At 41.1% G+C, this 25,426-nt stretch overlaps 1 protein-coding gene across 1 annotated transcript in view; it reads left to right on the top strand.

The window, feature by feature from the left end:
- Positions 1-25,426, top strand: part of LOC109413612 (homeobox protein six1b) — a 110,113-nt gene that overhangs the window by 20,481 nt on the left and 64,206 nt on the right. Inside the window, exon 2 of the mRNA XM_062842676.1 lies at positions 10,500-10,710. Within this exon, the coding sequence (XP_062698660.1) occupies positions 10,500-10,710 (211 nt within the window). The remainder of the gene's footprint in view (positions 1-10,499; positions 10,711-25,426) is intronic.

Below are 25,426 nucleotides of genomic sequence, written 5' to 3' on the forward strand. Positions count from 1 at the left end.
CTTCCCACGAACTCATTCGTTTTAGGTGACAGACGACGGAAGATGATCTGGGACAGTACTTTGTAGGCAGCATTCAAAATAGTGATCGCCCTGAAGTTCTCACATTCCAAATGGTCGCCTTTCTTGTGAATGGGGCAGATTACCCCTTCCTTACACTCCTCCGCACTATAGGGCGATTCCATACAAATATTTTCGCATCAATTTTATAAGGTTTTGCTCCCATTCATAGGTTTAGGGCAGGGCTGCCCAACGTACGGCCCGCGGGCCGGATCCGGCCCGCGAGGACATTTTGTGCGGCCCGCGGCATGATTGGACAAAAATGATAGAATTTAGCCCGAGATATTATTATTCTGAATATTTTACTTTTTCAATGGAAATGTATTTTAAAATTTAAAATTTTAAAAAATAAAATAGGGGTACTCACTAAACAGATTAAATTGCTGCGTAAGCCATGATTTTCTGCTTATTGGAAATGTTTCATGATTTAGCGAATGGAATAATCAAAGATTGCCTTGGTGATCGCGACGTTTAATCAGTTTAATCGGTTTACGTTGTTTAGTGAATCCCCCTAATGACTTTTTAGAGTACATTTTGTAAAATTTTTAAAAGATTTAAAAATATGCAAGCATTTGAAGTAAAAGATTCTTAACAATAAAATAATGTATAATGTGAAAATTCGCTTGATAAATTGTAAAACAAAATAGTAAGATTACGTCATAAACTTAATTTAGGCAAAACATGAAAAATTAATCACAATTTTTTGAAGCTTTCAGAGATTTTTTTGTGCCATTCAATAGCTCTGTCTGGTACTACATTGAAACATGTTATTGAAACTTCCTAAATACTTAATCAAGCTCCAATATTCTGCAAGAAATCAAAAATCCTTTTAAATTTCATTAGAAACATTAAACTGCAAAAAAGTTCTTTTCTATTATCTAGCCATGCCCCGAAAAAATAAAAAAATAATGAATTATTAACGAATTTTTATTTCTGGCCCGTCGACTGGTATGCAGTTTCACCAGTGGCCCGCGGCCGAAAAAGGTTGGGCAGGCCTGGTTTAGGGCATAAATAGGGGAACTTACGCATTTTCGGCAGTTTTGATCTCTTCGTCATGGGGGGTTTTTTGAAACCAGCTGAACACAGAGTTGGTTTCAAATTCTTCCCAACCAAGCTGAGTTATATGCCAAAATTTCAGACAATTCGGCCCACAAAAACCCCCATGATAAAGAGAACAAACATGCCGATAATACCCTTTGTCAGCCTTTATGAAAAACATGTTGAACAGGTTGTTTCAACACGACAGTTTATAACAGCATGAAATACAAGGGATTTGCCTACTTTTAGGCATTAAAGGATTTCAGTTCCTATATACAAAATGAATTCCAATTCGTAAAAACACGCTTCGCTAAGAGATCCGAGACCAGGTTTAGACTCCACTATGATTGATCTACCGAGAAAAGCATCCATGACGACCAAATGTTTCCTTAGCGGTATATAATGGCCAATAGAGTGATTTTATATTGCAATATCTCAATCACCGCCGACAACTTGATTGGATGTGCAGAATAGCAGCTAGTAGCAGCCAAATTTGATTTCAATGTCTTTACTGGTCCAAATTTTCTACTTTCAACAACCGAACCTAAATCTCAAATTGAATAAAGTCAATTTTCGATTTTTGGCCACCTGAATCCCCTTAGAGCTCCGGTAGCTGTTCGGTTTCCCAGATCTTGACATCTAACTGGTGCAGACAGGTGGCCAACTTTTCCGGGCCCATCTTGATGAGTTCAGCTGTGATACCATCCTTACCAGCTGCTTTGTTGGTTTTGAGCTGGTGAATGGCATCCTTAACTTCCCTCAGCGTGGGAGTTGACTCATTTCCGTCCTCCGCTGCACTGGCGTCGTCGTTTCCTCCGTTGCCGTGGGCTCCCGTGCCTACGTTCTCCACGCCAATCAGGTGCTGATCGAAGTGCTGCTTCCACCTTTCGATCATCTCACGTCCGTCCGTCAAGAGGCCTCCATCTTTAGGTATCCCTACATATTTCGGCTCACGGCACGAAGCCGTTGCGGGATGCGTTGAGCTTCTGATAGAACTGATAGGTCCTGACGTCGATAATGTCGGAGAAGTGCCGTCCGTCAATCAGAACGTGGTCGATTTGAGATTCCGTCTGCTGTGGTGACCTCCAGGTGTAACGATAAGGGAGGCTGTGTTGGAAAAAGGTGCTACGTATGGCCATATTTTTGGAGGTGGCAAAATCAATGAGTCGTAGGCCGTTTTCGGTCGTCTGCTGGTGGGCGCTGAACTTACCAATCGTCGGTCTGAATTCCTCCTCCTGGCCTACCTGAGCGTTCAAATCACCTATGATGATCTTGACGTCGTGGCTTGGGCAGCGATCGTACTCGCGTTCGAGCTGCGCGTAAAATGCGTCCTTGTCATCATCAGTGCTTCCGGAGTGTGGGCTGTGCACGTTTATTATGCTGAAGTTGAAGAATCGGCCCTTGATTCTCAACCTGCACATTCTTTCGTCGATCGGCCACCAACCGATCACGCGCCTCTGCATATCACCCATCACGATGAAAGCTGTTCCCAGCTCGCGTGTGTTGCCGCAGCTCTGGTAGATGGTATGATTACCTCTAAACGTTCGCACCATGGATCCTGTCCAACACATCTCCTGCAGCGCTACGATGCCGAACCCGCGGTCCTTCAGTAGATCGGCGAGTTCCACGTACCGAGTTTCCAATCGCAAGTCCTTTTTGTTCGCTGGGGTCGTTGCCGTTGGTCTCGGTTCGTATTATTCTGTTGCTGATTTTCCGTTACAATGGTTTTTTTACGGCTGGCTCGTAGGGCCTGACCCTACTTTCCGGAGGACCATACCCGGTCAACCATTTCTTTAAATATCTTTGCATTTCTTTATGAAGACCTTTAAAGACGTTCATATCAAAAATCGATAGCGATCGTCATCGTTTCTTGAAGAAATCTAAATAAAAGCAAAGTCACTTCGTTATCGATTGATAAATATGTTTAACGATACATCGATTATAAAAATAGTGGGTTCTGCTTTATCGATCGACTGGCGGAGGATCCAAAAAGTTAAAAACAACCCCCGCCCTGGGCTGAAAATCTCGTTAATAAAGATAATAATAATAAATTAAAAACAACAGCCACCTCACCGCCACCACCCCCCCCCCCTTCCTGTGCATGTTTATGATTTTTTGTTAACATTTCTTATATTGGGAATTGAACTAACATTTAGCTAAGCTAGGAGATATTATTTTGAAACTTACTTACTGAGCCACACGCTACTACAATGATTATGGGTATTATCAAGTATTCAACAAATTATTGCATTTTGCGAGGCCTATTACAATTTCTAGGCACAACAGAATTATTCTAAAATCTCTCCGGTATAGATGAACTGAGTCATTAAGAAACCATTTTCTAGCATAAAATATGGTCCACATCATTTCACAAAGTTCCCGAGTGCAGGAGAGTGAGTCTCGGAACTGTGAGTTTTGCTGGAAGACGAAAATCACGCAACACGGGATGGCTTCCTGATATCAACGGAAAGTCCAAAATACATACCAATACCATACATTTCTGCTTACGTTGCTGTCTCGTGGAGCGATCCGATTAGCTGTGGCCGAATCCCGATCTCAATCTGGACCTAGAAAGCATTTTTGCGCTCTGAGAAACCCAAGGTAAATCCGTCTTCATTCAGCCTGTTTTCGTTTCTTTCTAATTCGAGCAAAACCAAAACATTGCTTCTTGTCATATGAGATATCAGTACATCTTTACTCAGCTTCACGCAACGATACCGAACAGAACGGTAAAGGAGTATCGTGACTAATCTTTGTGCATCGATATCAATATGCAAAGTAACATTGATATCGAAAATTGAATATATTCCGACAAATATGCATGAAGAAAATCAAAGTTCCAGCGACAGCATGGAAAATAACGAAATTAAGTTACGTTTCGGTAGAGGTTTTTATGTTATGACCGATAAAGGACATTTTTCATGTTTGGTTATCGATCGATAAAGTTGTTTGAATATATGTAACGTAATAACACTAGTTTACAAAATAAAACAAAAGTCGTGAACTTCTGTCAACGACCAAAATTTTTGAAGCACAATTTAGCACTGATTTCGAAACCGTGCTTCAAAAAATTTTAAGTAGAGCAGTTTTTAAGTTTTAGCTTAATATCGAGTTTTACAACTTTTAAAAATTTGGAATTTACCAAACTTTAAATATCTTGCGTTTTGTTCAACCAATTTCAAATGTTTTTCCATAAATTAAAAGCTGAATACAATACCATTTGATCATCTGAATGCAGATTTTGCGTCAGATTGATGAAATTTAAGATATTGGCGAGTTTTAGGGACGATCTCCTTAAATTTTAGCCAAATTTCCAAAAATATATGAAGAAATGTATTTCTTTCAATAAGAAAAAAACAATCTAAAAATTCTTTTTAAACGTTTATTTGACATATAATATGTAGGCGAGTTACAGTAAAAAATTAAGCTCAATCGGAGCATTGATCACGGAGAATTAGATGTGTGAAGTGATCGACGTTGCTTAAAAATAGAACAAAAATCGATTTCAAATCATCACCCTTGTATGGAAAGTCGAAAAAAAATCCGCTCTACTGTAATTTTTTTCCTTCGCGTTTTCGAACTCAGGGCATGATCCTACACCAAAAATGATCATTAGCTTACCGAGTTCAAAAATGCTGTAAACTAGTGTAATCAGTAAAGAATAGTCGACGTTAATCTTTATATTTTGGTAAAGAACTTTAACGAAGTTTGTGAAATGGTTGACCGGGTAGTGCACAGTTGAGCTTAGAGTTCTTCCCTGGCAGTTTGCTGCTGAGTGGAAGCAGAAAGAGCCATACTCAATAACACTGGATTCCGCTTTCTAGGAAACACAACCAATTGAGTTTTTTGCGGAGCAACTCGATCCCTAAATCTCACCTAATAAAGCTGGAACGAATTCAATACCGTTGTTTGCGTATTGCCCTCGGCTGTATGCACTCAACGCATAATGCGAGCCTAGAGGTGCTGGCATTATGGGGTGAAACTTCTCCAGAACCGCTTCTGGGAGCTCTCACTAAGGTTACTTATCAAGTGTTGAGTGAGCAACACACTTGTTATTGAAAACTTCGAAGAAATGCTCAATCTGAACACTCAGTCAAAATTCATGAGAATCTATCTTTTCTACATGTAATCTGATATAAGCCTCCCCGGTTATAATCCTCCTCGTGTACACTTCACCAATGACAGTTCCTCTTCAAATACGATCTGTCCATGAAACAAGCTGTTCAGGGATACCAGGTCAACTTCGATGTATATGTATTCCTCGCATTTTTAACGAAAAGTACCAAACTGTCAATTCCACTGGTTTCGGTGTCTTCAATGAAAACTCCACCGCCTTCCGCAAACTTCTGGAACCTTGTTCGGTTTATGTTGCTGAGCTGGCAGCAATCGACTTCGCCTTGGGGATGATCTCAAACATGCCCACAGACCATTTCTTCATCTTCACGGATAGTCTTAGTTCTATTGAGGCACTCCGGTCGATGAAACCTGTAAAGCATTCATCTTACTTTCTTACAAAAATAAGGGAGCAGATGGGTGCACTGGTCGAAAGATCATACAAGAATACCTTTGTATGGGTCCCCTCACATTGCTCAATTTATGGCAATGAAAAGGCGGACTCTCTCGCAAAGGTGGACGCACAGGAAGGTGAGATCTATGATAGAAGAATTTCACACGATGAATTTTTCCATTTAGTTCGTCAGAGCTCTCTTCAAAGTTGGCAACGTGATTGGCGAGATGGCCAACTGGGACGGTGGTTACTTTCTATTATTCCTGATGTTTCTTTGCGAGCGTGGCATTACGGTTTGGATGTAGGTCGAGACTTCATACGCGTGATGTCAAGACTCATGTCCAACCATTACTCGCTAGGCGCGCATTTGCATAGAATAAACCTCGCGCTCGACAAGCTTTGTACTAAATGCGGTTACGGTTATGATGACATCGACCACGTAGTTTGGCAATGCCCGGATAATGACGCTTTCAGAGCGCTACTATTGGATACCCTTAAGGCCCGAGGTAGACAACCCTTTGTTCCAGTAAGAGATGTGTTGTGTTTGTCTTTTTTATGTTATATGTTCCTGGCCATCCGGCAGATGAAAACCCGTGACAAGCCCATGCCAACACCAGAGGCGACGCCAAAAGCCAAGATACCTCCCGGATGTGCTACAGAGAACCCTGAAACCTTATCCTCACCATGCCTTTCCTTGAAATTTTGTGACCCGCTAACCTCGAGCAGCCACGAGTACCCTGGCCTCCTCCCAGTACCAACCTTGAGTACCTAAGAAAGTCAGAAAATTATATGTAACTGAATACAAAGAATGAATTTCGGCTCCGTAAAGCGTTACACGCGATTGAGCCATAAATAAATGAACTAGACAAAAAGATCTTCCCTGGCACTCGGACGTAGATCAGCCACCCCTAACATGGGGATCAGACGCTGTTGTGCACAGCTAATCGCGTTCGGTAATTTTTACCGAAATCTCAACCGCTGAGCGTTCGGTAATGGATTTTTAACGAAATTCTGTTAAAAAATAACAAATTTCGGTAAAATGTTATCGTTTATCTGTCAAACTCTAACGAACTTCGGTAAAAGTTTTTCCTGTAAAACAAACTCAACGGTTGAGATTTCGGTAAAACATTACCGAAGTCGGTGATTTTTTCTAACTGTGTGAGCCGCTCCTCCTGGAAAACAGACGCTCAGGTTTGCCGAAGCAAACCCCCCCCCCTTCCCTGTCAGCCTATGACCAAAGTTACCCGATCTTCCCTAAGGCTTCTCATAGTTTCCGGCCGGTACCACGAGGAGGTAGGATAGGAGTTGCTGGGCAGAGGCTAGTGGATCACAATGGGATCTGAACTGCGCAGCATACCCAACCTTTACCGTGCCTTTTTTCCTTAATAGAAGACTCAATTTGCAACAACTTTTCCGAAGACAGTATTCTGTTTTATTCAATGTGTTTCAATTTACACAGCAGTTTCTATGTTGGGGTCATATACCGTCAAGGCACCATTCACCGTGGATCTAAGTGAATTCGGGGCAAATAAGGGCTGTCATTTGACACCAGTCTTATAAACATTGTTGGTGCCGCTTTTAATTGCCTTCATTATAGGTTAAAATTAAAGCAATATCCACAGAAGTAGCAAATTTTTCACAAAATTTGGTGATATAGTACGATTAGTAAAGGGTAGTAAGGTCGCCTAATTCCTTGGTAGGTCACCATTCACCGTGGTAGTAGGGACCCATTCACCGTGTATGAGAAATTTTATTCTACTTTGTTTAAAAATGATCAAAACAACGCAGCCAAGGGAATTTTCTTCGTTTAAATTCATTTCAAGTAATAACTTGCAAGATTTTATTAGAAAAACGAATGTTCAAATTTTCGATTTTTTCTAGATATATGGGACAATATGGGGCACGGTGAATGGAGACCATTGATTTTTAGGGTACCCATTTACCGTGCTTTTTTGTTTCAATTAAAAAGTACGAGTAATCGTACTTTCTTGTTAAAGGTACTTATGAGAGTTCGACTGATATGTGTAATCTAGCTACTTTATCGGCGCTGCAACGACTGTTTTAGATTTGTCCCGACGTTTCGACTCTGCTTCGAGTCTTCCCTTTGAAGAAGACTCGAAGCAGAGTCGAAACGTCGGGACAAATCTAAAACAGTCGTTTTGATTCCCCAAGACTGCAGCGCCGATAAAGTAGCTAGATTTCTTGTTAAACTTACTTCGGTAATGCAAAATACATACCTGATATGTGAATTTAAATGCTTCTTGGTGGAATAAAAACGTTACTACATTTAGTTTATAGCTTAAATCACCTTAGCGCAGTTTTCGTTTTTTTCACTATGAATGCAGTGAACGAGCAGAAACCCGCTTCATGTACACACTTTAGTGTCAAAATGATACATTTAAATGTTTCAAATGAGCGTTTTGACCTGATAACAATACATTAGTGTTGTATTGGTGAAATTGAAGGGAAATTGTTATATCATTCAATCATAATATGGAAATAATGAAAAAAATATTCGAAGGCACACGGTGAATGGCGCCTTGACGGTATGACTCCTCCGGCTCCAAAGGTTTGAGAGGGAGACTGCACAGACTTACGATTAACGTCACAAAGGCCAAGTACATGTTTGCAGGTGGTAGTCAACGTCGGTCCGGTCGAGGTAGTGGTGACGAAGTGGTGCTAGATGATGAAAAGTTTGATGCTGTGGACGAATTTGTTTATCTTGGCACTCTAGTGACGTGTGATTATGATGTTACAAGAATCTGATTCTTCCGGTCGTTTTACACACCCATAGTGGATGTTGAAAGAAGTTGATCGGAGAGCCTTTGGAGTTTTCGAACGTAAAGTGCTGCGAACAATACTCGGCGGTTAACTGGAGGACGGTATCTGGCGGCGTCGCATGAACTGCGAATTATATAAGAGATCGATATAGTGAATGGATTGAAACACGGCAGGCTGCGGTGGGCTGGGTACATTGCTTGTATGCCGTAAAAAACGACAAGATAAAACCATATTCAGCAGAAATCCACGAAAAGTTCGTGGTATACCGCGCACACGGTGGCTTTTGTAGTTGAGGAGGACCTATGTAAGGGGCGACTGGAAGCGGTTGGCCCAGGACCGACACCAGTCGAGGCAAGTGCTTCATTCGGCGTAGACTAACCGCTATGAGTTGTATGTAGTCAATCAAGTATCAAGTCAATAATGAGGTTACAATAATATTCCTAAAACTATTTCATCTAACTCATCTTATTTCTTTATCTAAAGTTCGCAACACAAATTTGCTGTGTTTCTGTGTTTTCTGCGAACATTAAAGATCAACCGACTCATGTAACGAAGCTAATCATCCACATTATATGTATGATGTCATCTGAATGTCACACATGTGTTTACCGCATGTTCTAACTAGCAGCGTGTATCTAACTTGCGGCCGCGCCGTGCTGGTCCAAAATTCAAAACTCAAGATGCAATAAATAGCAAAGGTAGCTTGCGAAGGCATTTGATACGTTGTTGCAAATTCACTAAGATATTTGCGCAAGGGAAAATTATACTGAGCTCCCGATCAAAAGCTGACGGAACGAGTGATTTATGGGATTTAAATTTAAATTGATACATTGTATGCAGGGAGGTCGGTCTCGCTCGATGTTGCTCGAACGTAGCTTGAGGTGGGAGATTCTCTGGATGAGTTTGAGTTGATTCTTGTAATTATGCTGTTATGTAACCTCAGTTGCACTCGGTTGTAGAGAAACCCATATCACTAAATTTTAGATATAATTTTTAACTAATTTAGTAGACCAGTTATTGAGTTCTAGGTTAGGATTCATCTACAGATAAATAGTGTAAGAAGTGTTTAAAATATTCGGTACAATATGCTCCACATGGCAATGCTTATTGATGTATCTCAATCATAATTCCATAAAACAAGCAAAACCTCATCAAACATGAACCGATACGGGTTGCCCCGAACGTTGTAATTTGATTCTGACTATGAGGTGGGTACGCCCGAACGAAGTTGTCATCGCATGCAAATTTAATGTTTTGCTACTTTTATTGCAAAGCGCAAACACTGCTTTCCTGGCGCTGGCTGCCCAGCCAGGTGTCCAATGACCACCGGAGAACGGGGGTTCGCGGAAAAGTATTTTCCCACAGTTCTGAATTGGGTTACAGGCGCGTGCGTGCCGTATAAGGTGGATCGCATTGTTATTCGTACAGTGTGCTGTTTTTTAATCAAATTGATGAAGAATAACCCAAATCTTCTAGTTATTTTTTAGATGTTTTATCTTCTAGCTGTCGTTTACAGTTTTCTATATTTTTCAGTTATTCTTTCTTGTTCTTTACATTTATCTTTTGTCACCTAAGTTACATCATCTGTCTCTGATTTTTGTCTCACTATTTCTATATTTTGATGTTTATTAAGTATCTTTTTTTTATAGTCTTTGTTTTCTGTCTACTTATTTGTTGTGTTTTTGAGAATAAAACAGACATTATAATGTTTACCATCTCTTTTCTATTTTCTGTGTTTTTGATTGTTTATTATTTATTTTCTATTTCTCCTAATGTTTCTTTCAAGTTTTTTGTTATCTGTATATGTATACTTTCTCCTATCTCTTTTTTTCTCTTTTTCTCATCTGTTTTAATATCAAAGTTGTACCTATTGCTATTATATAACGATTTTTTCAACATCAAATAATGTTCCGTCCGAATAACAATGTGAGTTGCTGTAGCTGCATTCGTCACCTTGAATTGTTTGCATCGGTTTTCGTTTTCTTCAGCGTCTAGCTGCCACCAACAGCAGTCAACGCGTGAGAAACGCACTCTGTTGAACTCGCGCATACGTACCGATGGAATTTGATTAATCGTACAATTCATTTTTTTTTTGTTTTTGCTTTTTCCCTCACAGGTCCTACAGCAGGCGGGCAACATCGAACGGCTGGGTCGGTTCCTGTGGTCACTGCCCCAGTGCGACAAACTGCAGCTGAATGAATCCGTGCTCAAAGCCAAAGCCGTGGTGGCGTTCCACCGGGGGAACTTCAAGGAGCTCTATCGGTTACTGGAGCATCACCAGTACGCACCGCACAATCACGCCAAACTGCAAGCACTGTGGCTGAAGGGTGAGTTGCATGATGGGGTTTTAGGATGCTTAGGTGGATCTTTTTCTGTGTAGCAAAGATACACAGGCAGAAGTTTTCATTTGAATTCTGACAAATTATAGGAGTTTTTGACAGCTTGTGAGCTATCACAAACTTATCTCATTCTACCCTCCGTGGGGACGACGACGCGTGAGGTTTCAAATTAATTAATTTTTCTGCAAGTCATCTGCAAACATGCATCCTACGACGGCGACGCGTAGAGCTTCCGTTTCACATTCCCCGTCGGTACGGATGATCTCCGGTGTCGAGTGGTGTTTATTTTTCTACACATCATAAAATCAAAAACCGATCCTTTCCACGCGGCCGCGGCAGGAGGAGGGAAACGATGATGATGGTGCGTTAATAATCTTGATTCAATTATTACCGTCCTTCGCTCTGTGGAATCCCTTTTCCTGGTCGGTCTCGGGTGGTGGTGGTGGTCGATTCAACCGAGCCAGCCACTTGTTCCTAACTTCAACGCATGAACATAAGCTTTAATCCTCTTTTTTTCTGCTGGCTGACCTTACTTTGTTCGAAAACCAGACCAGACTGGCAGGCAGACAAACACACTTGCAGCACATGTTGTTTCTTCACTTCCCTTTGATTACGGTTATGATTTTCATTTAGAAAACCCTGATTAATCCACCTAGTGGTGATAGTGCCTTTCTCGTCGAATATGAAATCATGATCTTTCCGTCGACGTTAGCCGAAATGTTTTTTTTTATCTGTATTAACGAGATTTTTAGCCCTAGGCTAGTTCATCTCGGGACCCACCTTTTACTTCCCTTCCGAAGGAAGAACTCAATTTGTGTGAGTTTGTCGGGAGTGGGATTCGACCCCAGGTCCTCGGCGTGATAGTCACGTGCTTTAACCATCACATCAGGTCCGCTCCGCCGAAATGTTCATGAATCCTGATAACACTTTATATTGAAAAGCAACAATTTTAAAAAACCATCATTGATTTGGGAAACTTATTGATGGCATATAGAATCTTGGACAATTTCGGTGGAGGGCCTATTTTGGACACTTTGATGTTATAACTTAGACAATTTTTAATCAATTGACATCAATTAATGACTACATGGCTTTAGGTATCAACCGTGCTCCAAAAATCAACTCAATTGGTTAAAAATTGACTGAGCTATAGCAGCAAGTTCCCAAAATAGGTCCCCCTGTCCAAATGGTCCCAGAACCTATACCGATGTTATGTTAAACGACAAAACAGAGCTGAAAAATATCAGGCCTCTCACTTGACTGCTTGACCTCCTTAACTTTATTCACAATCACAGATCATTTGCGATCTTTGACAAAGTTTTATTCAGCACACTTTAGGATATATTCTATTATCCTTGGTAACACGATGCATGTGAAAGTTTACTTCCTTATGAGAAAAATGCAGGAAAGGAAAATTTTCTATTGCGCTGTAATTTTAGACGCAAAAGGAGTTTGAAAAAAACTTTATTCGGTATTAAAACGATCAAATTATTATTTTCCCATAAAACGTTGATCCATCCTACTATATATTTGCACCCCAGGAATCTGGAAAAATGATTTTATGAGATCGCTTCGGTCACGATTTTAACTTCGTTAATTTCTTCACTTTTAATCTTACCTAACTTTTACCAGGCTATCAAAAAAGCAACGATTTGATGCGACGCATGCATGGGTTGGGTTCAATTTTACGTTTGACCACTTCCGGCGTTACACCTGGAACCGATTCCATGACACTACCGGTTGTCCCAAATATGGGCTGAGACTATTCCCTTGTCAACTGTTCGTCAGGTAACCTTAAATGCCGCAAATTGATGTGTTGCATGAATGGGTTGACATTTGATCAATTCCAGCGGGACACCCGAAACCAGTTTCGGATCACAACCGATAATTTTCTAATGTGATCTGAGCAAGCCCGTGCACAGAAGTGGCGCCAAGGAAAGGGTTTTTCCTAGTTCCGGGAAAAGGCGGAGGGGCGCCTAGTGTATGAAGCGTCGGTAATGGGGGGGGCTTAAACTCCCAACCCCCCTTGTGCACGGGCTTCTGAGGTTATTTTCTTGTTAACCGTTCGCAAGTCATTGAAAAAGCCGCGATTTGATGTGTCGCATGTATAGGTTCGGTACAATTTTAACGTAAGTGGTTAAATACCCAAAACCGGTGCCCGGACACGACCTGTTGTCCCAAACATGGTCTGAGATTTTTTTGTTAACCATTCGACAGGTTACCGAATATATCATTTGATATGTTGCATGAATTGGTTTTCTTGTACATTTGACCATTTCCGGCCGGACACCTTGAATCGGTTACGTATCACAAAGATATGGTCTGCGACTATTTTCTTGCCAACTGTTCATCATGTTTCCTAAAAGGCCATGCTTTGAGGTGTCGCATGCATAGGTTTGGTTCTCTTTTAGATTTGACCACTTCCGGCGCGACACCCGGAACTGGTTTCGTAACACTACCGGTAGTATTTTATATTGTCTGAGCCTATTTACTTGTTAACGTTCATTAGGTTATCAAAAAAAACCGCGTTTGCTGTGTCGCATTCATGGGTTTGATTCAATTTTATATAAGGCCACTTCCAGTGGGACACCCGGAATCGGTACCGGAACATTAGCGGTTCAGATATGGTCTGAGACTATTTTCTTGCTAAACTTTCATAAGGTTATCAAAAAAGCCGAACTTTGAAGTGTCGCATCCATGGGTTTGGTTAAGTATTAAATTTGGCCACTTCCGGCGGGACATCCAGAACCGGTTCCGGAACACTACCGGTTCAGATATGGTCTGAGAATATTTTCTTGCTAACCGTTTATCTGGTTATCGAAAATGCCGCAGTTTGATGTATGGGTTTGGTGCATTTTCATGTCTGGTCCCTTCCAGGGGTACCGATCCGGAAAACCTAAATGGCCATAACTTCGGAACGGCTGGACCGATCCGAACCATTTTCAATAGGAAACAATGGGACCAGATTCCGCGTCGAATGAACCGTCGGTCATTAAAATCGGTTGAGGTTTACTGCCAAAAAGTGATGTGAGTTTTTTTTGTACACATACACACATACACACACACATACATCATCTCAATTCGTCGAGCTGAGTTGATTGGTATATGTGACCCGACCCTTCGGGCCTTCTATCAAAAAGTCGTTTTTGGAGTGAACATATAGCCTTTCCAGTACACTTAGTGTACGAGAAAGGCAAAACTTAATTTGCAGATATGCTAGAAACATGTTTATACCTAATTTCCAGATTTTTTTGTTTATTCAGTTCAACATTAAACTCATGATAACACTAGTCAACATTTTGCCGTCATAATACCTACTCGGTTTGTGGCTGCAGCTTTCCAATTTCTCGCTCAAAGCTCGCCAGTTAACACTCCACTTGGTGCGCCCATCGTGCTCTCTGCGCTTCAGGTTTTCTTGTGTCTACAGGATCAATATTCTCGGTGAACATAAACTTGGCAGGGTTGTCATCCGGCATTCTTGTAACATGCCCTGCCCACTGTATCCTTCCGGCTTTGGCCACCTTCTGTATGCTGGATTCGTCGCAAAGTGCAGGGCGCTCGTGGTTCATCCTTTTCCATCACACACACAATTTTCTAGATTAGCACGCGTCGCTAAGGAATCAAACCGGTCTTATTAGGGGTTTGTACCCGATCAGAAAGGCATAACAAAATTATATCCGATTGAGTTATTTATTTTAAAGATTTTTCATAACATAATGAGTTATAAAATTTGTTGGTTAGGTGTTAAAATAACTGGCACGGTATTAGGCTGGGTATGCTGCGCTATTCAGATCCTTTTGTGATCCACTAGCCTCTGCCCAGCAACTCCTACCCCTTCTCCTCGTGGTACCGGTCGGAAACTATGAGCAACCTTAGGGAAGATCGGGTAACCAACCCTGGTGCAAACTTTGGTCGTAGGCTGACAGGGCAGGGGGGAGGGGGTTTGCTTCGGCAAACCTGAGCGTCTATTCTCCAGGAGGAGTGACTCACAACAGCGTCTGATCCCCATGTTAGGGGTGGCTGATCTACGTCCGAGTGCCAGGAAAGAACTCTAAGCTCAACTGTGCACTATGGTCCTCCGGAAAGTAGGAGGTTGGTGTCAGGCCCTACGAGCCAGCCGTAAAAAACCATTGTAACGGAAAATCAACAACAGAGCCTCAGCATACGCGCAGAATCTCGAGGCCGCGTTGTCAGACGAGGGCGAGCTCGATGAGGCCCCTCTAGAGGACTGCTGAAGTACAGTGAAAGCAACCATCAACGACGTAGCCGAGAGCACCATCGGGTACGTGGAACGGAATCGACGGAACGAATGGTTCGATGAAAAGTGCTGAACGGATTTGAAGAAGAAGAACGCAGCGAGGGCGGTAATGCTGCAGCAAGGGACTCGACAGAACGTGGAACGTTATAAACAGAAGCGGAAACAGCAGACCCGCCTCTTTCGGGAGAAGAAGCGCCGTCCGGAAGAAGCGAAGTGCGAAGTAATGAAACTGCTGTGCCGTTCCCAAGAAACACGGAAGTTCTATCAGAAGCTCAACGCATCCCGCAACGGCTTCGTGCCGCGAGCCGAAATATGCAGGGATAAAGACGGACGGACGTGAGGTGATCGAAAGGTGGAAGTAGCACTTCGATCAGCACCTGAATGGCGTGGAGAACGTAGGCACGGGAGACCACGGCAACGGAGGAAACGACAATGCCAGTGCAGCAGAGGACGGAAATGAACCAACACTCACGCTGAGTGTTGGTTAAGGATGCCATTCACCAGCTCAAGACCAACAAAGCAGCTGGTAAGGATGGTATCGCAGCTGAGCTCATCAAGATGAGCCCAGAAAAGTTGGCCACCTGTCTGCACCGGCTGATAGTCAGGATCTGGGAAACCTAACAGCTACCGGAGGAGTGGAAGGAAGGGGTAATCTGCCCCATTCACAAGAAAGGCAACCATTTGGAATGTGAGAACTTCAGGGCGATCACTATTTTGAATGCTGCCTACAAAGCGCTATCCTAGATCATCTTCCGTCGTCTGTCACCTTAAATGAATTAGTTCGTGGGAAGTTTTCAAGCCGGTTTCATCGACGGCCGGTCGACAACGGACCAGATCTTCTCCGTACGGCAAATCCTCCAGAAATGCCGTGAATACCAGGTCCCAACGCAACACCTGTTCATCGACTTCAAGGCGGCATACGACAGTATCGACCTCGCAGAGCTATGAAGAATTATGGACGAAAACGGCTTTCCTGGGAAATTTACTAGTCTGACTAAGTAGACTGCATTTCAGTATCACCGAGAAAAACCAATCAAAACCAACAAATAAAGCAAACGGTGATCAAAACCAAATAATATAGTCTGACTAAAGCAACGATGGACGGTATGCAATACTGGTGAACTATTCAGTTCATTCGAATCTCGCCGGGGACTGAGACAAGGTGATGGATTTTCATGCCTACTCTTCAACATCGCGCTGGAAGGTGTGATGCGACGAGCCGGGCTCAACAGCCGGGAAACGATTGCGACGTGCAGATGGCCACCGCAGCCGTTAGGCTACGGAAGAACATGGCAGGGACACAGATGACCTTGGTACAGCTACATGTGGCGGACGCTAACAAGTTCGTTAAAGTAGGGGAGCTCAAGGTGTGTTGGTCAGTATGTCAACTGACCTTGCACAGGTCACCGGAGCTTTGCTTTAGGTGTCTGGAACCAGGACACAACTCATGGGACTGCAAAGTCCCTGACAGGAGCAAGCTGTGTATGGGATGCGGTGGAGAAGGCCACAAGGCACAAGACTGTACGAGTTGATGATCCAGCAAGCACTCAACGGAAGGTCCATGGTGCTCGGCCTTCAGAAGAGCCGTAGCTGACAAATCACAGTGCAGGTGACGCAGCTGAACCTAAACCACTGTGACGCAGCCCGGCAACAGCTTTGTCAGGCAATTTCTGAGTTGGGGACGGATATCGCCAACTCAGCGGACCTATATCAAGTACACGCCGGCAACGGCGATTGGGTCACGGATGGGTTCGGTCCGGAAAAAAGGCGGCGATATAGACGGCGGATAATTACTTCGTCCTGGAATTGGTGTTTCATACCAACGAGGGATTCATGGTCGCCAAAGTAAACGAGGTCTTCTTCTGTAGCTGTTATGCGCCTCCGCGTCGATTCAGCAGTTCACGCAGATGCGGGACTGTATGATGCCGGTGCTGACTGGGCGAAGACCGTTGTATTTTTTACGCAAAAGAAAAGGACAGGATTATGCCCTCATATTGGCATTCAAACACATACATTTCTTTGAGACGTGCTTTGACATTCTTACGTTTAAGTTTACCAAATCACGTTGCATCGGTCATGTAGTGCCACACGCTGTAGCTTAGCATTTGGATTTAATTGCAAACTAACTTGAACCCGAGTGGCCACCATAAAACTGCAACTCCGAATTTGATCCGGACACCACACAAAGCGTTTACACATTTTTAGCTGGGATATCCAGACGTTTACGCTTACGACAACGTACAGCTTCGAACCCAAGCAATTCCTCTTTCTCCCGGCCATTCTACTGGCCTCGAAGCGTTGTTGGGTAGTTACGATGGGGACCACCACCAAAAGAACCACACAACACAGCTCACTGCATCGTCATTCGGTTTCGAGGTCTGTTGTCCAAATGGACTGTATGCGTGTTCCATAGCATCCGAATGCCAGCACGTTTATCAAAACGAATAATAAAATGAAATTGATATCTGATACCCTGTGCGACGCGCCCCTCTGATTCCCAACTTTGTCCTCCACTTCATTCCTTCCCTGATTCTATCCCGCGCGAGATCAGCGGGATTTGTTGTCACCCAGCCGAGACGGCTGGCTAGCCTCGAGGGCGAAGCGAGACCACAAAATCTCTGACTCAGCAGCAGCAGCCGGCCGATAATGGGAAGAAACCCCACCACGGTAACCACCAACAACGGCACCACCGTCATCGACGTCAACGACAACGAACTCGATAAAACAACGAAACTTCTCGGAATCTCTACGCTGAGGGGATATGTTCGATGGACGGGATGGGACAGTGGAAATGTCGTCGTTGTTATTATTATAACAGTTCGCTCCCTCCTCGCGTGTCCGATGTCCTCAGGCACCTCTCCACTGCCACGGACCAATCCATTATCACGGCGATTCCATCTAAGTGAGTGAGAGTGATACGTTTGGCCACCCGAACAGTCGTAATTATTTGTGGCTTTTCGTGACGACCGGTTCCGCGTCCTGGTAACGATGGTGCGATTGTGCCTTTTGCTCAGACGTGTTGGATTGCCTCTACATGTAATATAGACTTTACTAATACTTTGGCAAACGTAAAAATAATGCAAATTTGAAAAATAACTTCTGAATTTGGAGTACAATTTTTCCGTAACATTTGAAGAGGGCCTATCTGCTTTGCATAAAAAAAAAAAACTTGTGTTTTGTCTCTGTTGGGCGTATCTGCATCCACCCACGGATAATCACCTCCATCAAAAATATATCATAAGCAGAACATGTCATAACTATCTATATCTTCAATCACAATGTATAGTACTTTTATTGAAACTCTGTGACGGCTGAAAAGACATTCTTGTCCATATTTCAAGATTGCAGTAGTATTGATATACAATTATATACATCCTACAAACAGAGTGTCTTATCTGCTGCTTGGAAATCCTGAAAAGCCTGCAAATATCAGGGATTTTGATAGAGCACCTGAAGAAATCTTGGAATTCTCAGGAAATTTTGTATGATGAAGGTGTCAATTGAAGATTTTTATATGTTCATATGAAGAATTCATGAAACTCCTTAACCTTTCAAAGTTTTTCAAAATACTTGGAGTCGTTATTAGTCGATATTCGGAACGAGCATCCAACAGAATCAATCGCTGACATAACACCTTCTCTAGTCTAGTCTACAAATTCAAACCACTCATTGATAGAATCCTGGAAAATGATAGAACCGGTAATTCTATCATATTTCTTGTCATGTTTAATGTTTGTAGCATCGGAATGCATTACAATTACTGCTTGTGAATTCCTGGGATGAACCATAAGTATTTCTTTCATTTGTACTGGTCTTTGTGTCTAGGTTTAAGCGCTTTTACTCACTTTCTGAATCGAAACAAAATAATACTATTTCCAGGGTGTGTGGCATGTACTTTTACTTGATACTTGATGAGGTACAACTCGTGGCGGTGAACATACACTAGTCTCAGTCCTGGCTCAATCGCTGCTAGTCGCCTTGAACATTTAGCGTCCTTAGGTCTTCCTCAACTGCAAAAAGTCAACGCGTTCGCGGCCTTCCAAGAAGCCGACGGCCGGGTGCTCAGATGAATAAAGTTTTAGCTTGTCGTTCCACTGGCATACGAACCACGTGCCTAACCCATGGCCGTATAAAGCGACCGGAAGAATCGGAGTCTTGTACAACGCGAGTGTTGTCTTCGTTTGCAGCCTGCGGGACTTCAGCTGGTTTCACAGACCAACAACGGCCCGATTTGCAGCCGCAATCCGCATTTTCACCTCGTGGATAGCATCGTTATCGCACGTCACTAGAGCACCAAGATAAACAAATTCGTCTGGGGCTGTACATAAACCGCGAAGACCAAATTTTAGCCATCTTTGACCCCGCTCCCCCCTCGTGGACTTTTCTTCATACAAAAATTTTAAAATGAGAAGCCTGGTCACTACTCTCTCGGTCCCGACATCCTTGTTATTCGTCAGTCCTCTACTTGCTGTCTTGACTTCGTCTATAGCGTTGGAGAATTCACAGCCTGTCCATCGATGTCGATTCGAATTCTGTCTGTCGCTCTTCCATTGTTTTATCTGTCAGCAAGGTTCCTTCACGGTCATTACACATGTCGGGAAAGGCGTTGTTTTGCTCTCCACGCCATTAACATTTCGGAAAACCTCCTCATATCATTGTGTTCCATACGCTCGTACGCTTGAGAAATCCCATTTTCCTCGTGATCTCTTTTCTTTTTGCGGTGGATTTGTTTTTCGGCTACTCTTGCTTCCCTGTATCGCTTCCTGTTCTGTCGGGTCTCCGACACCAGCATACGGCATCTGGCAACAGTCTTCTCGTCTATTATCCTCTGGCACTCCTCTTCAAACCACCTGTTTAAGGTTATCTTTGAGCAGTGTCTGTCACCTCCTGCGCTGCCGTTCTCATCCATCCATAGATGTACTGCAACAGAGTGTTGAGTTAATAAGTATCTCTCGTTGATTTCACTTTTCCGCTATCCAGCTTCTGATGACAGTCAGCTACCGTACCGTACCATAGACAGCACCTGAAAAATCTATTTTAAATACCAACATTACCAACCATCATCATGATTTCCCGAGCAGAGGAGAATAGCAAGGCCCATATAGCCGTGGCGGTAAACGCACGGGTATTCAGCATGACCATGCTGAGGGTGACGGGTTCGATTCCCGGTCGGTCCAGGATCTTTTCGTAAAGGAAATTTCCTTGACTTCCTTGGGCATAGAGTATCTTCGTGCCTGCCACACGATATACGCATGCAAAATGGTCATTGGCAGAGGAAGCTCTCAGTTAAAAACTGTGGAAGTGCTCATAGAACACTAAGCTGAGAAGCAGGCTTTGTCCCAGTGAGGATGTTACGCCAAGAAGAGAGAGAGGAGAATAGCAAATTGATAACAACAGAATCATATAGCCTGTTTTTATACCATAATTTGTTATTGTTAACTTATCAAAATATATCTTTTTAATAACATGTTTTGTTGGGCAATCTTATTTAGTTATGTTCAAGTTATTTGGATATATCCACAAGATAAAATAAAAATAATATATTTTGTAGTGGAACAAGTTTTGTTATTACTGGAGCAACATTTGAAAAGGGCATACAAGCATTGGTAAACAATGACTTCACACGTCGCTCCTGAGCCCCCCTCAGCTTATTCACAAAAACTAAGACCGTTATCAGATAGAGCAAACATCGATCTTTCGGATAACGGTGTTTATTTGCGTGGATGGGCTGCTGTTATGCCCTACGGAGCGTTTTAGAAAAAAGACACAAGACCTCTTGGGCCCTTTTCAAATGTTGTTCCAGATTACTCTACTATGAAGAATGTACAAATACGAGATGAACAATAACACAACAATAACAAGTTCACAAATTTCCAGTTATTAAGTTGTAATTGATCTAACAAAACATGTTATTGAATAAGTCTTCCAGGAACATTTTTTTGTTATGATATTTGTTATTTTGCCGCTTATGACAGACAAGTTTTTAACATAAAATGTTATGCTAATAACATATAAATTAATAATTCCATTATTCAGTTATTATGCCAAAATAACATATTTCATTATGCTGTTGATATTTTCTTCTGCTCGGGTTGGTATGATACCGTCAAATGGGGTAACTTGCAACACTTTTCGACTTTGAAGCAATATCACAAAAAATCTGAACATTCTAAACATCCTGTTAAGCATCGTGTACGCTAATTACCCCGAGTAGAATGCTATGCAGTACTCGATTTACCAAAATACTTTGCCACCTAATCACGAGGTGCGAAATACATGCTTGTTGCAAGTTTCCCCATCTGTGGGGTAACTTGCAACACAGGACATGAAGCTAAGTTAGCTATCATTATACAGCACCAACATTCTAGTGCTTAGTCGTATTGTATATTTTTGATGTAATGCATGAAAAAATGCATTGGAAAGATGTAAACTAACCAATTGACATATAATTTTTCATGAAAGGGTTGGTAGCTATTGCAAGCGAGAGTATATCGGTTAACAACAGGTCTCACGTCCCTTATATATAAAATATATATGGATCTCGTGACTCAGTATTCGTTTCAAAATGTCAACTATTGTCATTTCTTGAAAAAAAAAATCGAGTGAGTCATCTTTAAGTAGTTTTCAGTTTGAAGTGATGTTTGGCAATTTCAGCTAAAATAACCTGATTGAGCGTTCATGATTAACAAAAAATTTAATCATGATTAATCATTGGTGATTAAAATTCCAATTTTGGTGATTATTGATTATGATTAATGATTAATTTGATTTTTAGGATGATTAAAGATTATGATTAATGATTAAAATTGGTTTTATCTGTGACTAATGATTATGATTAATGATTAAAATTGGTTTTATCTGTGACTAATGATTATGATTAATGATTAAAAACGGCTCATTGATTAAAAATCATGATTAATCATGATTAATCAGTCACAAAAAAAACTGGAAATGATTAAAATATATTTATTGTTTAACATGTTTTTGAAGTTTCAGAAGTAAAAGGTAACTCTGTCCGGGAGATTTTTGTAAAAAGAATTATACATTTTATTATTTCAACTAATTTAAATTGGATTATATATTTTATATGATGAATCATTTTTGGTGATGAATGATTAATGATTGATTAATATTTTTTCTTATGATTATGATTACTGATTAATGATTAGATTGCAAAAACAGTGTGATTAAGATTAATGATTAATGATTAAATGAGATTTTTTTGTGATTATGATTAATGATTTTGATTAATCTTAATCATTAATCATTAATCATGATTAAATTTATGATTAATCATTAACGCTCTGTGAAAGACACCTATTCAACTTTGTAAATATCAAAATCGCTAATTTGAGTATTCAGCTGAAATAATTTACTCCATCTAGGTTCAGAATTGATGTTGGTGATTTTTTCAATGCGTCCATAAACTAAATTGAGCATTTAACAAGATGAAACTTGAATAAAACTTCAAAATATTGTATTTCCTAACAATACTGGACGTGCAAAAATGAAAAAAAAAAATGAGTTGTCATTTGAAAACGAACGCGTTACGTAATCAATGAATGATCCATTTCGGTTATTTCTGTCAATATTATCGCAAAATGAAGATAAATAATTGAAGATTTAGTTAAATTCAACTGTTGCAAGTTACCCCATAATGGTTGTCGAATATTATAATGATTTTTTACATTACTTAGTTGATAAGTTTATCAAACTTTTATCGTTCAGCTAAGCTTACTATTAGGTACCCTAACTGCAAGCAAGGTCAGACTTATCGCACTTACCGTAGGGGAGAGGTGAAGTACGATTTTCATACTTGTTTTAATGACATAAAATGAGCAAACCGTTTTAACAGTGTAGCTAAATAATAAACAAATAAATAAAACTAATTTTTCCACTGAATCAATCTTTCATACTCATTATCTCTATAAACGGAATAGTAGGGCATACTAGTTTTCATTATTATTAGAAAATACTTCACATTTAGTGTATGTCATCGTGTTGCAAGTTACACTGCAACAGTCAGTAGTGTGCGGTAGTTCGGCAGTAGCAAAGTTTCGCGCGCTCGCTTTGCTAGATTTTTGCGATTTTTTTTCCTCTTCTCTCTGCGGGGCTCCGACGACGGGACGAGTGTGCGCGCGCCGTGGTTCGAGCCGGTTCCGAATTTTTCGCTTCCCTTCGGCGCTAGTTTCCAATACACTTTTAGTTGATAATAAATATTTTCTTTCATTTTTTGCATTTACACAAAAGAGTGAAAAATGTTACTTCGGGTTCGCCGGTCGAGAAAAAATCCGGGCGCCGACAAGTGAGTCGCGTTCAGTGTATTTCTGTGTGGAATAGGCTAAAGGTTTCTGCTCCCTAGTGGAGTGGAGACGCGCGATAGAATTTTCTTTTTGGCTAGTTCTTGCGTCGAAAAGTGGTCGGTTGTTAACGGCGGTTTGTGTATATTGATCCATTGTCAAATCATATCACCAACCATAGGTGACTCCCGGACTGACAATGTACCTTACCCTACTAACAAAAAAATCCTTCCTGAGACAAACGTGGAGATGCAGCGATTCGCGGTCTTTATAACAACGTTTGTCTTACTAACATTCCCTTCCATCCTCGATGACCGTAAGGACGTGGCCGGCGCCGTTATTGACCTTATTAAAGTTGAGAGCTCTCGACCTGTGTACATTGAGAATAGTAAGCTAGTCCCAAGCCCTATTCATTGGTTCTTTGTGCAATTTCGATTGCTCTGGTCAATCACGGAGTAGCAACTACGAATTGTGCGGTCATCTATGCTCATGCTCATGCTCATCGTGTTGCAAGTTACACTGCTGTTGCAAGTAACCCCGTTTGACGGTACCTCATTTTGGTATGCGACATTTATGTGGCAATTATTTATTCCTTCATATTCAATACTTATCGTCTCGTGGGACAGAGTCGCCCAAACAGGAGTGACGTAAGGATGCACACATTACATCGCATACAGTACAATTTAAAGTACCGTCAAACTGGGTTACTTGCAACACTTTTCAGTTTCAACTAACAAAAAATGTTGATAAAACTCAACTTTAAAATTCAAACTATTTGTAATAGTTTTAATAGCCGCCCACTCTATAAAATAGAGTGAACAAGTTATAGATTGATTTATTTTTTCATGTTGAAAAAGCCAAATAAGGTCGTTTTTGATACAAGACGTCGTGCGGGGTGACTTGCAACACCCAATGTAAATCCCTTTTCAAACACGCAGATATTAATTTTTAGTTTCAAGCATATTTGATAAGTATTCTTGCTACTATTGTGATATTGTTTGGGCTGACATACTTATTGTTACATTTGTTTCTACATAGGAAATTGAATTGTGAATTTTTATAATGAAATATTGGGCTCAAAAACACCAAGTTACAAATTGGTAATTTAACATAAGTTTTAATGTATTTTTCAGTTCATATGATGGTCCTGCAGACTTTTGCTGGTGAATTATTAGTTAAACAACAATATTTTGTTTTTCTGGACTTTGAATGGTTAAGAAAATGAGTGTTGCAAATCACCCCGTCTAGGTACAATATTTCAAAACATATGAATATAACAAAGATATAGTAATATTTTTATAAAGTAAAATGGAAATTCATATAGCTCATTATGTATAGAATCAGCATATAGAATATTATTTTTGGGAAATTTTGTTTTCATTCTTTTGCAGGTAACGTTTCGAGGCTCACATTTTTGTTACTTATTCAGACTAATTTTAAATTTATGAATATTTTGTTGGAACTATTTTCATAAAAGTAAAAACCGTGGCTACTACTCAGATAATATGTGCACTTCATAGTTCAACTGAGTTTTGGTATGTAAACGTCCGATTTTTATGTTTTGTTGATAAACATAGACAGAAGACATCAAGTGTTGCAAGTCACCCCGCCGTTGCAAGTCACCCCGTTTGACGGTAATATCGCATACATGTACAGTCGGGGAACTATTTTCATCGCATATGATGTTATTATTTTAACTTATTGAGATGTACCTTGTTAATTTCTGTTAATAATACAAGACAACTCATAGAAGGTTTGACCACATCGCGAAAAATGGCATTAAACTGTTTTATTGCGATGAACAAAATTTATTGGCATAAGCGTGCGAGTGAACCAAGGAATGAACCCACAAAGTGTGAAACAGATTCGCATAACTACGTACGGCAATGATGATACGACTTCTAGTGTAACTATCTTATTATTACACTTTAACACGCATAGGTGTTTGAAAAAGGCCGCTTACTTGTAAAGATAAACTCGTTAAAGTATGCATACAATCTCGTATAAACGTGAATCATTTATATTGACATAATGCGATCATATATGCATTGGCGGAGGCAAAGGGGGGCAAGGGAGGGCACTTGACCCCCCTAACTCTAAATTTCCGTTTAGATACTCCAAAAAATGTTTTAGAAAAATTAACAAA

Source organism: Aedes albopictus, chromosome 3, assembly GCF_035046485.1.
Source record: "Aedes albopictus strain Foshan chromosome 3, AalbF5, whole genome shotgun sequence".
Taxonomy (NCBI): Eukaryota; Metazoa; Arthropoda; class Insecta; order Diptera; family Culicidae; genus Aedes; species Aedes albopictus.